The sequence below is a fragment of the Leopardus geoffroyi genome, chromosome A2 (assembly GCF_018350155.1).
Source record: "Leopardus geoffroyi isolate Oge1 chromosome A2, O.geoffroyi_Oge1_pat1.0, whole genome shotgun sequence".
NCBI classification, from domain to species: domain Eukaryota; kingdom Metazoa; phylum Chordata; class Mammalia; order Carnivora; family Felidae; genus Leopardus; species Leopardus geoffroyi.
In genome coordinates, this window is record NC_059331.1 from 34,371,398 (window position 1) to 34,387,006 (window position 15,609).

The 15,609-nt window shown below is 40.1% G+C and overlaps 1 protein-coding gene across 2 annotated transcripts; it reads left to right on the plus strand.

Annotated features, from left to right (window-relative positions):
• Positions 1-548: 548 nt before the first annotated feature.
• On the plus strand, positions 549-13,581 carry KBTBD8 (kelch repeat and BTB domain containing 8). 2 transcript variants are annotated; one of them, XM_045493471.1, is made up of 4 exons: positions 549-658; positions 1,240-1,450; positions 5,543-6,657; positions 10,278-13,581. In XM_045493471.1, exons 1-4 carry the CDS (start codon positions 643-645, stop codon positions 10,739-10,741), a joined length of 1,806 nt encoding a protein of 601 aa, XP_045349427.1. In that variant the 5' UTR covers positions 549-642; the 3' UTR covers positions 10,742-13,581. The 2 variants fall into 2 exon arrangements, with proteins under 2 accessions (XP_045349427.1, XP_045349428.1); XM_045493472.1 differs by lacking the exon at positions 1,240-1,450 and having other exon boundaries at positions 578-658.
• Positions 13,582-15,609: the final 2,028 nt, after the last annotated feature.

Genomic DNA, 15,609 nt, shown 5'->3' on the forward strand with positions numbered 1-15,609 from the left:
GGCTTGCTTTGGGGCCTCCTGATATTTTACTTCAGGGTGGAGTGTCAGATTTCCTTCGCATTTTTGGACAACAGCCCTCTTGTCCATTTCCAAATTTTTCTCGTTTCACAGCCCTCAGGCAGAGCCCGCTCTCAGACCGGAAGCTAGTCACTGGCGAGAGGTTTAGGGAATGAAGAAAAAAGGTGAAAAAAAAAAAAAAAAAAAAAAAAGAGCCGGGGCCTGGAGAGGGGCCTAAAATGGGGGAAATTTGCACTTCAAGAGCTTTCCTTACCCCAGCCCCTCAGAATGACAGCTCTCCTCAGCCAGAAGACTACCTCTCCCGGCAGGCTCTGCACGCCCCACAGACACAGGCTGGCGAGTTCCCAGCTCTCCACCCCCGCCAGAACCAGCCAATAGGAATCACCGGCCTGAGCCTCCGCCCTACTCGGACCACGCGGGAGCGGGGGCAATAAAACTACACTCCCCGAAGCGCCTTGCGCACGTCATGGCCAATCGGAGCATGGAACTCGGAGGCTGGGGGCGGAGCCGGATGCATAGGCCACCCCATTGGCCAGGTGAAGCTAAGAAGAGCCGGAACCCGGGAGCGAGAGAAGCGAAATGACATTTCCTCTTTAAATAGCTGGAGCCGGGCCCCGTAGAGAAATGGCCGCGTCGGCAGGTGGGTCGTGTGGTGGCTAGGGAGGTGTGTTAGGCGGGAGGTGGGCCAGGGTCCAGGCTTAGACTGCGAGCTGAGGAGGTGGCGACGAGGAGCCGGAGAGAAGGATGGGGAGGTGGAGAGGGATGAGGGGAGGGAGGATGGATGGCGTGGAGGGCGGTGGGCGGTCCGGCTGGGCAGCGATGGGGAGGCCGGGTACCCGCCGCCACCCCGACGCGTTCATCAGGCGGTTGAGGGGGCACTGGCGGCCGCCATCCATCGAGCTTCCCTCGTGAGGCTGCTGCCCTCCGCTCTCGGCTGGGACGTTCTGGCTCTCGGCGGAGTCGCCGCAGACGCCGAGACTGTTCTGCCGGCACAGTCCCTCGGCGAGCACGGGGCTTCGGGCTCGCCGGGCTCCCGGAGGAACAGGCTGGTGCTTGAACTTGCATCGCAGCCCTCTCTCTCTCGCTCTCCCAGATCCTACCCCGCGGTCCCTTTTGATGGTGTATGTCTCTACACATAATATGTATTTTTCTAGGGGCGGGGGGAGCGTGAACGCCGTAACTGGCTCGGAACTTCTTGTGGTTGTACGATTTTTCTCCTAGATTTAAGTAAGTCTTCCCCAACACCGAATGGGATTCCATCTTCAGACACAGCCAATGATGCCATGGACCCCTTCCATGCGTGCAGTATTCTTAAGCAACTCAAAACAATGTACGATGAAGGACAGTTGACAGACATTGTAGTGGAAGTGGATCACGGGAAAACATTTTCCTGTCATAGAAACGTTCTTGCTGCAATCAGCCCTTACTTCAGGTATGATGATGGTAGAAACTTCTGTCGGTGTCCGCACGGAGTTCCCTTTGTCCCTCAGTATTGCCCACTTGATTATAAAAAGGAGGTGAGACGATGAAATGAAACCCGCGAGTTTGTTTCCTTAAAATAAGTAACAGGCCCTGTTTTATTAAGCCCTTGTTTTTGACTTGATGGATTCTTCTAGAATTCAGGTGGTTGGTTTTTAAGTGAGTGAATATATTTTTGTTTGTTTCTGGCAAATAACTACAAAATCTAGAATTGGGCTGCTCAGCATGGCCGCCACAGGCCACATGCGGCTCTATAAACGTCATTGTTTTAAATTAAATAAAATAAAAAATTCATTGCCTCAGGCAAACTAACCACATTTCAAGTGCTCAGTAGCCACGTGGAGGTAGGAGCTGCCAGTTGTATAACCCAGATAAAAGTTTGGGTGGACAGTGCTGATCTAGTATTTGTTCCAAAACTCCAACCATGACACATATTTCTCCGGTGCCTGTAACTCTTAGAATTTAAAACTTACTAGCACGTTCCTTGGGAAACAAATTACCATTCGGTGGTTTGTTTTACCGCCACAGGGGTCAAAGCAATGAAATAAAATGAATGAAATACAGTTTCTGCGTTATCTTAGGCTCCAGACTCATGATCGTTTCCAAGATTTCCAGAAGTGTTTTTAAGTGAAGTTTTCATTTTCATTGCATTCTTCTTTGGTATCAAAAAGCTACAGCAGTACAGTTTTAAAACCTGGATCTAACAAAGAATTTCCTACCTTAAGACAAGATCACTGATACAGACAGTTTCCTGCTTGAGTTTAACTTCCTTGATTTCAAGTGCTCATTTTTTTAAGCCTTTCAGTGTTCACTAATAGTGTCTGAAAGACAGTGAACTAATTTTCTCAACTACGGTCTAAAAGTGCTGTTTTTCTTTTTCAGGGTGCTTTTCAGTGTAGCGTTCCAGACCGTAGTTTCTGGTTCCTCTTTCTCAGAATACTGGGTTAAATATAGTCGCTTCATAGCCTGATGCTTATGATGTAACCATTAAGACTTGCCTAGGGATAGGTCATTGGACTGTTAAGTATTAACCATCATGAGGCAGTGAGCTGGAAGGAAAAAAGAAGAAACTGATATGCACAGAAGGTAGGAAGTTGGGCCTGGTAATGGAAACTGCCTGGGGAGATGTGCTTGTCCGGACTCTCCGTTAGACATGGTTAGTTCATCCATGGATTTAAATATATGTCCCGGTTACTACTGATCAAATTCGGGCTAAGCTTACTTTACCTACATTGTTTTATACGTCTTTACAGTCCTGTCTCTGTACAGCGTTATTTCCATTTTAAATGTGAAAAACTGAGATTCACGGAGGTTAAATGAACTGCCTAAGTCATCTAGCTACTAAGTGGCAGAGGCTGGATTTGATTCTAGAGCCAAGCTTCTTAGTCACTATCATGACTTTTTTTTTTGTTTTTAATTTTTTTTTTTCAACGTTTATTTATTTTTGGGACAGAGAGAGACAAAGCATGAACGGGGGAGGGGCAGAGAGAGAGGGAGACACAGAATCGGAAACAGGCTCCAGGCTCTGAGCCATCAGCCCAGAGCCTGACGCGGGGCTCGAACTCACGGACCGCGAGATCGTGACCTGGCTGAAGTCGGACGCTTAACCGACTGCGCCACCCAGGCGCCCCACTATCATGACTTTTAACAAACAGGAGTGGGTCCACTTTGAAGTTGCCTTTCAGAAATTTCTATTGTATGTTAAATTTGAATAGTTAAAAAAAATTCAAACTTGAAAGTGAAAATGTCTATATTTTATACTGAAATTTTATACTCTGGCTTGTATCATTTAAATTTTATACTTAATTAAAATTAGTTCTGAAGACTTGGACTAATCACCTTAAAAGAAATATGCTATAGTAGATTTTCTTAATTATAAGAAATTAAGGAAATGCTTGGAAAAGTTTCTAAGCATAAGAGAGGTGAATTCAGATGAAGGTATTTGGCTAGAAAACTTAAGGATTAGGTTCTTATCTCTTGCAAGAGCTATTTGTACAGAAATTTCTTGGCACTGGTGCTGCTCCTTATGTGAAATCGAGGAAGACATACTTAATAGTTTCTAAGTCTTGCATCACTGGGGGAAAAATAAGAATAGCTTGAAATCTGGCATGGTTGTGTCACGATCCCAGTGACCTGTCAGAATTAAAATTTGCATGATCATTAGAAACTTTCTGCTGCTCAGGATTTTGTGTGAGGAAATGCTCCATCTTTATGTGGCATTTCCAGAAAGAACCTAGTAGAACAGAGAACCCATCAGGTGTCACACTGCTCCTGTGTGTGAGGCCAGCCTATTCAAGTCAGCAGAGTTCCCATGATAAAGGGGTATGTGGTAATGTTCTCCTTTGGGAGTTAATCTTTGCCTAATGAAAGGCTTTATTTTTCTTTTTAATTGGTAGCTGTATAGCTGGGTGTTTCAGCACCTGAACTGGAAAACCAGCTCCTACATTGGGACATCTAGTGTTCACTCATGAAAAAAAGCCCATTTGATCTTAAACTTAAGATTTACATTGTAGAAGCCAAAATAGGACTCAGAGATGGTGAACCCAGGCAGCAAGCTGGGTCCTTGCACCCAGGTATATACCCAGTGTTTCTCATTGTATCTTAAAATTAACTAGTTAAGGATATTTTTTTTACAACCTAGCATTGTAAAATGAGAAGGGCCTAGAACTGTATCAACAACTTTATCACAAATGTTAGGTTGATTTCTTCAATAGACATCTGTTAAGCACCCAAGGGCAAACAGCCCTTTTCTTAAAATCTTTTTCAAAGAACCTTGATTTGATTTTTGTATTTAATTTTAACGCAGTCCAGGAAGAAGCCTTAAAGGAGGGGAAAAAAAGGCAAATGACGTGTATACACGACTAATAACACTTAAATACAGAGTCAAACTTTTGGCTACTTAATATTTTGGCCAAGAAGAGCCCACAAATGCAGATATTTACAATAAATAAATAAATAAATAAATAAATAAATAAGTAGGTGAGTTAGTAAGTAAGTAGGTAAATAAGAAAGTCTGCTTTCAAAGGCAAAAGCTTGGGATTTTCAAAACCGTCATCTCCAAAGAATTAATTCTTAAACTCTCTTTAGAAGTACGTATCATGGGGCACTGGGTGACTCAGTCGGTTAAGCGTCCGACTTCGGCTCAGGTCATGATTTCACAGTCCATGAGTTCGAGCCCTGTGTCGGGCTCTGTGCTGGCAGCTCAGAGCCTGGAGCCTGTTTCAGATTCTGTGTCTCCCTCTCTCTCTGCCCCTCCCCTGCTCATGCTCTGTCTCTCTCTGTCTCAAAAATAAATAAACGTTAAAAAAAAAAAAGTACACATTATATTGAGCCTACTATAATCTATTTATATTCAGATATACCTGGGTAAAATATGGTACCTTTGAGAAAACTGAGTATATTTCTTTAAGCAAAGGTTTTCACACTGTCGAAGGAAAAGTGAAATGATGTTCTTTATATTCCTTATAATGATGAAGGAAGCATTCAAAAGAAAGGGAGTAGGTAGAGAATATGAACTTCTGAAGAACATCCTGTTTTTCTGAGATGAAATTTTTAAAGATCTATTTTGGGGACAAGTTGCCTTGTACATTTCCATTGAGACATGAAAAGTTTAATCAGTCTATATATGCCAGTGTCTTACATTGACACCCTCCATGCATTCTTAAATTTTCTTACTGGTCTGGTGAGTTAAGATCTCAAGTCCCTAAGGCAACTGATAAGAAGGTTGGATAGGGACTCCAAGGAAAGTAAGGTGTCCTGGAATATTTCATGGCATCTTTTGGTGTGCTTTATTTAGGTATATTCTTTTTCTCAGAGTTGGCATAAAGGGGACTGGCCCTCAGAGTAGGATTTTCGAGATTAACCAGGCTAAATCCTTATGCTAGATGATCAACTTTTACCCACATTCGGAATATCAGGAAACACATTAGGAAATTTTTTTCTGTTACAAAGGTTATCTCTGTGGTAACTGTATACCTCCAAAAATTTGCCACCATAATTTTTATATGGAGGGCAGATATACTATTAACCATTCTTTCCTTCCTAGATCCATGTTCACTAGCGGCCTTACAGAAAGTACTCAAAAAGAAGTTCGAATAGTTGGTGTTGAAGCTGAATCCATGGATTTAGTGTTGAACTATGCCTACACCTCCAGAGTTGTTCTGACAGAGGCCAATGTTCAAGCCTTGTTCACTGCAGCTAGCATCTTCCAGATTCCTTCCATCCAAGATCAATGTGCTAAGTATATGATCAGTCATTTGGACCCGCAGAATTCTATTGGAGTCTTCATCTTTGCTGATCATTATGGTCATCAGGAACTCGGAGATCGATCAAAAGAATACATTCGTAAGAAGTTTCTGTGTGTCACCAAAGAACAAGAGTTTCTCCAGCTGACAAAAGACCAACTGATAAGTATATTAGACAGTGATGATTTAAACGTAGACCGAGAAGAGCATGTTTATGAAAGCATCGTAAGGTGGTTTGAACATGAACAGGATGACAGAGAAGGGCACCTTCCAGAAATTTTTGCCAAATGCATACGTTTTCCTCTGATGGAGGATGCCTTTATAGAGAAAATTCCACCTCAGTTTGCACAGGCTATAGCCAAAAGCTGTGTAGAAAAGGGCCCATCCAGTACCAATGGCTGCACACAGAGACTTGGAATGACTGCCTCCGAAATGATCATATGTTTTGATGCTGCCCACAAACACTCAGGAAAGAAGCAAACAGTGCCTTGTCTAGATACAGTCACAGGAAGAGTGTTTAAACTATGCAAACCACCAAATGATCTAAGAGAAGTGGGGATTCTCGTATCACCAGACAATGACATTTACATTGCAGGAGGGTACAGGCCGAGCAGCAGCGAGGTCTCCATCGACCATAAGGCAGAAAATGATTTCTGGATGTATGACCATTCCACCAACAGGTGGCTCTCCAAACCCCCCCTGCTGCGAGCGAGAATAGGCTGCAAACTGGTGTATTGCTGTGGTAAGATGTATGCGATTGGAGGTCGTGTTTACGAAGGTGATGGGAGAAACTCACTAAAATCCGTGGAGTGCTACGATAGCAGAGAGAATTGTTGGACCAGCGTTTGTGCGATGCCTGTTGCCATGGAGTTTCATAATGCTGTGGAGTACAAAGAGAAGATCTATGTCTTACAGGGTAGGTGCCTGAGTGGTTTATTCTCCATGAGAGGGTAGCAGAATAACCTACTTCTATTAAAACAGGTGCTTGTTCTTGTTCACTGGGGACTTCCTCTGGCTTTCTTACCGTAATCTGTTGGTGGGAACAGTCTATTCTAGAAAGGATGTTTAAAGACCATCAGCTTTTGAATCCACAAAGGCAGGCATCTTTAAATGAGCCTGTAAGTTTTTATGTTCTTACTGTGTTTTGACATCACGTAGAATAAGTATTTTTCAAAACATAATCTGATAAGTATTAGTTTGGCCTTCTGGGGAAAACTATTTCAGAGCCGTTTTTAAGACTTTAAGAGAGCAAGTCTGATACATGTCTTTTTACTCTTCCATAATACATAATCAAGAGATGTAGCAACTACTTTTTATGGAACTTAGTGGATTAGTTTGAAAGAGAAAAGAGAACAAAGAATTTTGTGATCAACCTTAGGATTGCCAAGGTCATGAAACGGAATTATAAAGAGTTTGAAATTGCAGTCTTTAGATTTTAATTTCACCGCAGTGTGTGATACCTTTCAAAATATGTTTTTAAGCTTTTTCAGTGAAAAACTTGGGATGCCAGTTTTTCTTGCGTTTGCTATTACAGATGAAGAGGGACTATCAAATCTACTTAGCTTTAAACATTTTTTTTGTTTGAACTACTGAAGGCTAGGACTCTGGTAAAGATGATGTAGCAGCAGTAGTAGAAAGAATGACCAAGTGAGTAGAAATAAGATAATTTATCAAAGGTTCTAATTGGTGATAAATAATGTTTTCCCTGTGTTTGGTTTCGTAGACATTTCAGTCGCTTGGATGTTGAATGCGATGATGATACTACCAACATCTTTATTCCTCTTCCTGTGTTTCTTAATTGCTTATACATGTTTTCCTCACACTATTACTTTAATAAAATAAGAAAAAAGGGATGATTCTGTATAGATACATAAGATTTTTTTCGCTGTCACACCATTAAAAAAATATATTCTTTGCTTGTCATCCTTATTTGACACAAAATGCCTGAACCCATTTGTTTAAACTTCAATATCATTTTAATTCTCCAAAAGGAGTATTAACTAACTAGTATCTTATTTTAGTTAAATAGGAACATGGGCATGGATAGGTTTATTGGTCTTGCTGAATAATGGAATATAAGAATGGATACATAATCTGTCCAGTATGGTTGCATAGGTTATATCCTCCAATATGATGAAGATTTCTGTACATATATTTTGGTCTTGCTGGCTAACCAGTTAGTTGGTAGAGATATAATTAATTAAGAGATTCCCAGTTGTAAGGTAAAGGTTATGTATTAATGTAAATACTAAAGCAAAGTAACAATGAATTAATAGAATTTTCAGGGCTGGAATGAACATTGTTTAACCTGAGATTATGTTTTATGTAAGAGGAATCTGAGACTCTAAAAGTTTTCTTAATTGCCTTTCACTGGTTAAGCTTTTTTTTTTTTTTTTTTAATTTTTTTTTTTTTTTTCAACGTTTATTTATTTTTGGGACAGAGAGAGACAGAGCATGAACGGGGGAGGGGCAGAGAGAGAGGGAGACACAGAATCGGAAACAGGCTCCAGGCTCTGAGCCATCAGCCCAGAGCCTGACGCGGGGCTCGAACTCACGGACCACGAGATCGTGACCTGGCTGAAGTCGGACGCTTAACCGACTGCGCCACCCAGGCGCCCCCTTTTTTTTTTTTTTTTTTTTTTAATTTTTTTTTTTTTTCAACGTTTATTTATTTTTGGGACAGAGAGAGACAGAGCATGGTTAAGCTTTTAAAGAGGACTTTAGATTTTAAAAATTTACTTTGTTTGTCATCTTTCCTTTTCATAAGAAATTTGTAGGGGGTGTCTGGGTGGCTCAGTAGTTAGGCATCTGACTCTGATTTTGGCTCAGGTCACAATCTCACGGTTCATGAGTTTGAGCCCTGCATCAGGCTTTTGCTGACAGCTCGGAGCCTGCTTGGGATTCTATCTCTCCCTCTCTTTCTGGCCCTCCCCTTCTCATGCTGTCTCTCTCTCTCAAAAAAAAAAAAAAAATTGGAGAGAGGTAGTACACATTAGTTTTAATTTCTTTTTCTTTTCTTTTTTTAAACATGTTTATTTATTTTTGAGAGAGAGAGTATGAGCAAGGGTGGGGCAGAGAGAGGATCTGAAGTGGGCTCTGGGCTGAGAGGGGAGATCATGAGGTCATGACCTGAGCCAAAGTCAGAGGCTTTACAGACTGAGCCACCCAGGTGCCCCAGAAAGTTTTCATTTCTATTGTCTTTATTAAGAATCCTGTTAAGGGACGCCTGGGTGGCTCATTCGGTTAAGTGTCCGACTTCGGCTCAGGTCACGCTCTCCCGGTCCATGGGTTCGAGCCCCGCGTCGGGCTCTGTGCTGACCGCTCAGAGGCTGGAGCCTGTTTCGGATTCTGTGTCTCCCTCTCTCTCTGACCCTCCCCCGTTCATGCTCTGTCTCTCTCTGTCTCAAAAATAAATAAACATGAAAAAAAGAAAAAAAAATTAAAAAAATTCTGTTAAAAGTCAGTGAGGGTAGGTGATGTGCAACCAAAAGGTGGTAGTTTAAGAAGCTCCTCTAAGAAAAATGGAAATTATAGTGTCACTACTACTGAGTAGTCCGTTAAATCTGTAGATAAGAGTAAATCTAGTTCAGTTTTCAAGGGGAAGCTCAATTTAGAAGTAGGTATTTCTAATCTAAACAAAGCCTCTTTATATAAATAAAGTTGACATAAATAGTCAGAAGCTTATGCTGTACTATGTGTGGCTATTGGAGTATCCTATAATCTGTTCATAAAGGGTCCAGATTTTTAAATCAAGGATTTTATACAAATGTTATAGTTAGCCAAACTCTTGTAAATCTTTGCTAGTTAAATTCATGCGGACATTTTTATATTGGCAGTCTGTCTCCGCACACCCTTTTGTCATCAAAATAGAATTAAAAGTGACCCAGATTCAGCTCCATGAAATGTATGTTTTCTGTCCTGTTAAAGCCATGTTTTTTTCTCTTAAGTATTTGTCTTTGCATTACGACAGTGCTAAAGTAATCATATCCATGGCCTGTAGACACACATCTGAACAATTCGTGTGCTGCCTTCTAATTAAGTAATTAGCACATAAACTTATAGTGGTTTGTTCATGATGAAGCTGTATACATACTCTGATCGTACTGGCTAACCATTAGTAATTATGCTTTTTTAGAGCTGGCTTAAAATAAATTTTCTGAAATATACCATTGGGTATATTTGGTTCATTGGTATATTTGGCTCAAATGGAGCCAAGCTCTCAATTCTTATTCTGTCTTCAAGTCAAAGTAACTCCTTCTCCCTCCCTATTTCGAACCCCTCCCCAATTCAGGTTGACTATAATATTACGTGTTAGGTTCTGCCATGGAATGAAGACATTTTAAACGATTTTATACTATATAATGTATCTCTGGAGATTATACAAGAAATCTTTTAGAATGTGAAATATTTAGAAAATTAGGCTCTTCAACATATAACCAAAAAGACACATGTAAATATATATATATATATATATATATATATATATATATATATATATATATATATATATTCTTGTTTTTCTTTCTGTTTTTTTAGGAGAATTTTTCCTCTTCTATGAGCCTCAAAAAGACTACTGGGGTTTTTTAACCCCCATGACTGTGCCTAGAATCCAGGGCTTAGCAGCTGTATACAAGGACTCTATCTACTACATAGCTGGAACCTGTGGAAACCATCAACGTATGTTCACTGTAGAAGCCTATGATATTGAGCTCAATAAATGGACTCGGAAGAAGGACTTTCCATGTGATGAGTCCATAAATCCGTACCTTAAACTGGTACTTTTCCAGAATAAACTCCATTTATTTGTTCGAGCTACCCAAGTGACCGTTGAAGAACATGTCTTCAGAACCAGCAGGAAAAATTCCCTTTACCAATATGACGACGTCACTGACCAGTGGATGAAAGTGTACGAGACCCCAGATCGGCTCTGGGACCTTGGCCGGCATTTTGAATGTGCTGTTGCTAAACTCTATCCTCAGTGTCTTCAGAAAGTACTTTAATGAGTAGCAGGCCTTAGTGAGCTCACTGGCATCTTGGGCTTGGGGAAGCAATGATACAAGAAGTGCTGTCAGTATTTAAGAAGCTGAGAGAGTTTATATATGGCAATGGGTGCTCTTAAAGATTATGGTGTAGGAGGGATTTCTTTTCATCCTTGTGATGTTTTCATTTCATTAAGCAAAAGGTAACAAAGTGCAATTATCAGCATTTTTTTTTTTCTGGTATAAAAGTAATCCTTTTCATTCTAGAATTTTGTGATAATTCGTCACTGAGATACCAGATGAATCAACAACTATGCACTCTTTTAAGAGCAGTTAGGGTATTATTGGTCAGAGACATCCAAACTAATTTGATGTGACTTTTTATTTTAAATACGGGTAAAAATTTGAGGCAATATCACTAGGACTTTAGCTGTGACCTCTCCAACACAGAGAAGCACTAACTTAGACCCTCATTCTTAGTATGTATATATATATACATGTATATACATACACACACACACATTTGTGTACTGTTTTCAAGTGTACTGAGATTTAAATATGTTATTAGAGTAGGCTGAAGGAAAACAAATACGTCTTAGAGCTTTTCGTCTGATAGTTTCCTATTTCCCATGGAAGTTTAAGTTAAGCTAAGTTTTTAGTAGTTTTTTTGTTGATAACTTTTTCGTGTGCTCACACTGTCTCATTATTTACAAATCCTGAAAAGGGCTTAAATTCACAGGTGGCTGGTGCTGGTGTAAGTGAATTCATGTGTATACCTAGATAGGTTTAAATTGTCTGAGCCTATGCTTACCTTTCAAATTGGCCTGTTAGTTTTGTGGCATCGTACTTTACCTGTTGAACTCTTGTGATTTCACAGGATTCTCTGCCTACATGACAGCAAGATATCTAACTGGACTCAGAATAGTGAGAACATTACTCTCAGTTTGCACTAACACGGGCCCTTCTGTTGCCTGACCTCCTTTTCCATCCTCCACCTGTCCCTTCATTATCGGTACAGTGAAAGTTAACTTATTTCTCTTCTGCACAGAGCATAATGTGAAGTTTTACACCTGCTTTTACATTTTTGTTTTCCAGAAACATGGAACTCCTTCGGTGGTCTAATTTAATGGCTTTTAAGTTACATATGACCATTAAAACCTCACTTTTTTTTTTTTTTTCATTTTTGCACTTAATAGTAATGTATATTTTTACATTGCAAACCTTGTTCTAGCTGAAGGTGACTGAGAAGGAAAAGGGTGAGTGAGTAGAACCATAGCATTATAGGTACTAAATCTCTTTTCATATTGAACGGATGAATTTCTAACAGTCAGTTAGTTATTAACATAAAGGACAAACCAACTCATTGGTCATACCTAAGGTGGATATTTGGATCAGTAACTTGTTTTTTACTATGCCTAGAATAATTGATAAAAAGTAGATGGATAGCCCGGAGTCTGTCCTCAAGTAGAATATTTTGATTCTCTTAAGGAAAACAAACTGGCATGGTTTGTATTAGAAACTCTTGCACAAATTGTCATGTGATACTGTGAAACAAATTTGAAACATTGCCTCTTTGCCTCACATACCTCGTTTTTCAGAAACTTTCCAAACGGCTTGTCCTTGACCTCTGCAAGTAAGGAACGTTTTCTGAAGCAGAATTTAAAGTGGACAGCATTTATAGAATTAACATTTTAAAATCAAGTCTTGGGGAAGTTGGATATGTGGTTTCTTATTGGCCTTGATAGTATGTCTATAATCTCTTTATAAACTTTGTCAACCACTTGTTTTTTTCTCTCTCTAGTTTTTCTTGTTTTCCTTTATCTTCATGCTGTTTGGGGGCTTTTGCTGTGAGTGTTTTGAAGCATCTTTACAGTGTTGCATCGCAGACGGGAGGACAAAACGAAAATCCCTAACTTTTGCAAGAGATGTTCATATAATTTATTTTTGGAAGCTTTGTTGAATACCTTAAGATTTCCTGCCGCTTCTTGACAATCTTCTGTATTTATTTAGAACAATGTGTTACTTGAAAACATGACATAGAACAGTGAGTTAGCAATTTACACGTGCTGTGTGACATATAGGGGTACAATATACTGTGGTCAATTCTGCAGTAGGTTTATTCCGTTCATCTGCACAACAGTCGATCCTTTGTTATAACAATTTATATCGGGGGTGTGATCTAAGTATAGTGTATCAAAGCCAAGGCTTAGAATTTGCTACAGGAGTAGAATATATATTGAATTTTGTACGAAGAACTATTTGTTTAAATTATATAACTGGGATATTTTGCCACTTTTAAAATGATTTCAGAAGAGGTCCTAGAAAACTAAGATTAGTAATTTGTGTGGGTATGTGTTTAGATATTTAAGGTACATTTGCATAGGATGATGAGAATAAAAGTAAAAGGCACAATGGGGACTACAGAATTAAAATCTAGGCTAACATATGCCAGTCCCACTTGAACTTCGTTTTTGCATTTGAAGAATGTATGTAGCACTTTCCTGTGTATTTTTTACACATTGGAAACTGGACTTGGTGTAACTGTGTTATAGGAAAGAACCGTATTCTTTATTTTCCATCTTTGTTTTCTGTTATCCTGCAAAGATGATGCTTAAGCATCAGGCTGATTTCATGGGTGCATGAAGAAAAGAGGGTGTGCTCTGCAAGGAATCAGATTCCCGACGTGAAGCAGTTTAAAATGGCATTCAATGTTCAGTGCTCAGGTATGTAGTTAAGTACTGTAGTCCTTTGGGGGCAAATGTGTAGATATTTTTAAACATTTTGCCATAATTGCACAATTTTTTGCATTTTTACCTGATGGCATTGTTTCTTATAATAAAACCTTTTCTGATTAAAAACTACCATTGTTGTAACTGGACCTCTGACTAGGGAGTTGTACAGAATTAAAATTTGGTGAAAAACATGAAATACCTTCTGTCGTAGTAGAATGGAATAAGATTTTAATCTCTCAAATATTTGGCCTCTGAGACAAAATGAACTAGTTCATATCACCTTATATAATGCTCTTTAAACACCAAAGCAAGCTTGCTTATGTCATTAATATCTTGGATGCGTTTGTTCTGGCCTGAACTTTTGTTATTCCACTCCTCTGTCACACACCTCACATCCAATCCATCAGAAAATTCTGTCGCCTCTTCCTTCAAAATATACCTACACTCTGGGGTGCCTGGGTGGCTCAGCTGGTGAAGCATCCGACTTTGCCTCAGGTCATGATCTTGTGGTTCACGGGTTCAAGCCCCATGTCAGGCTGTGTGCTGACAGCTTAGAGCCTAAAGCCTGCTTCGGATTCTGTGTCTCCCTCTCTCACTGCCCCTCCCCTGCTGTCTCGCTCGCTCTCTCTCTCTCAAAAATAAATAAAAACATTAAAAATGTGTGTATATATGTGTGTATATATATATATATATATATATATATATATATATATATATACACACCTAGACTCTAACCAGGTACCATTAACACCATTATCACTGTAGTCTAAACTAGCCTACCTTGTCCACCTTAATGCACTGCTCCTGAACTGGTCTGCCTTCTGTCACCCTGGACTGGTTGTAATCTGTTCTGTTCTCCACACAGTAGCCAGATTATGTCCCTCTTCTGCTCAGACCCCTCCAGGAGATGACTTCTCATCTCCTTTCTGATGAGAGCCAGACTCCTTCCTTACATGATCGACACCTCACAACCCCACCTCTTGGACCTCAGGTAACATCCCACCAGCTCACTCTATTCCAGCCACACAGACTGCCATTCCTGAGACAGGCCAAGCCCTTCGAACATCACTGCCTTTATCCTTGCTGTGTTTTTAGCCAGGGAAGCCCTGACAACCCACTTTACTCAAGCCTCTATTAAAATTCCAGACAGGACCTCCCTGATCACATTATGGAAAAGAGAACACTTTGCTTCCAACTCTACTCACCCATACCACCTGTCTTCCCCCATTGAAATGTAAGCTCCATGAAAGCAAGGAATTCATTTTATTCATTATGCACCTCGGATCTGAGTCTAGCATATACTAGGCACTCAACGAGTGGTTTTTTTTTTAACATTTTTCTTAAAAAAATTTTTTAATGTGTACTTATTTTTGAGGGACACAGCATGAGCCAGGGAGGGGCAGGGAGAGGGGGAAACACAATTCAAAGCAGGCTCTGGCCTCTGAGCCGTCAGCAGAGAGCCCAACGCAGGGCTCAAACTCAGGAGCCGTGAGATCATGACCTGAGCTGAAGTCAGATGCTCAACTGAGCCACCCAGGTGCCCCTAGGCAATCAATGAGTGTTTGTAAAAAAAAAAAAAGAAATGAATTCTCAGTTAAATCTTAGAGAACTCTGAGATGTGGTAGGACCCCTACAATCCTATTTCATCAGATGGAAAACACAAAGATCAAGTGAATTGCTGAAGGTCATCTAACTAATAAGGAGTTCATCTGGGATTAGAACAAAGATTTCCACTTTGACCTTAGTCTATTTCCTACACGCTCCATTAGTTCCAAACAAAACTGAAGGAGCGGTAGCAACTTTCTAAGGCAACACTGTTACATAAAATATCCACTGTAATTTTTAACTGTGATTGATCATCAATGAGGGAATAGATGAGGTGGGAAAATACCTTCTCTTTGTCACCCCACCTGGATATCCCATTTTTATATCATTATGCTAATATACTCCTGTTATGAGTTCTGACCCTCAAGTAAGTTGAAAAACAAGAAGTAAAGGCTTGTGAAGTACTGTTATTTTGGTTCTTAAAATGACTTAACGTGTTAATTTTAATGTTTTAAATGTTTCAAAATGTTTATTTTGAGAGAGAGAGAGAGAGAGAGAGAGAGAGAGTGGGAGAGGGGCAGAGAGAGAAGGAGACAGAATCTGAAGAGGGTT

Coding starts and splice junctions, on each gene's coding strand:
- KBTBD8 (XM_045493471.1), top strand. Junction 1,451..5,542: donor GCAATCAGCCCTTACTTCAG/GTATGATGATGG, acceptor TTTCCTTCCTAG/ATCCATGTTCACTAGCGGCC. Junction 6,658..10,277: donor GAAGATCTATGTCTTACAGG/GTAGGTGCCTGA, acceptor CTGTTTTTTTAG/GAGAATTTTTCCTCTTCTAT.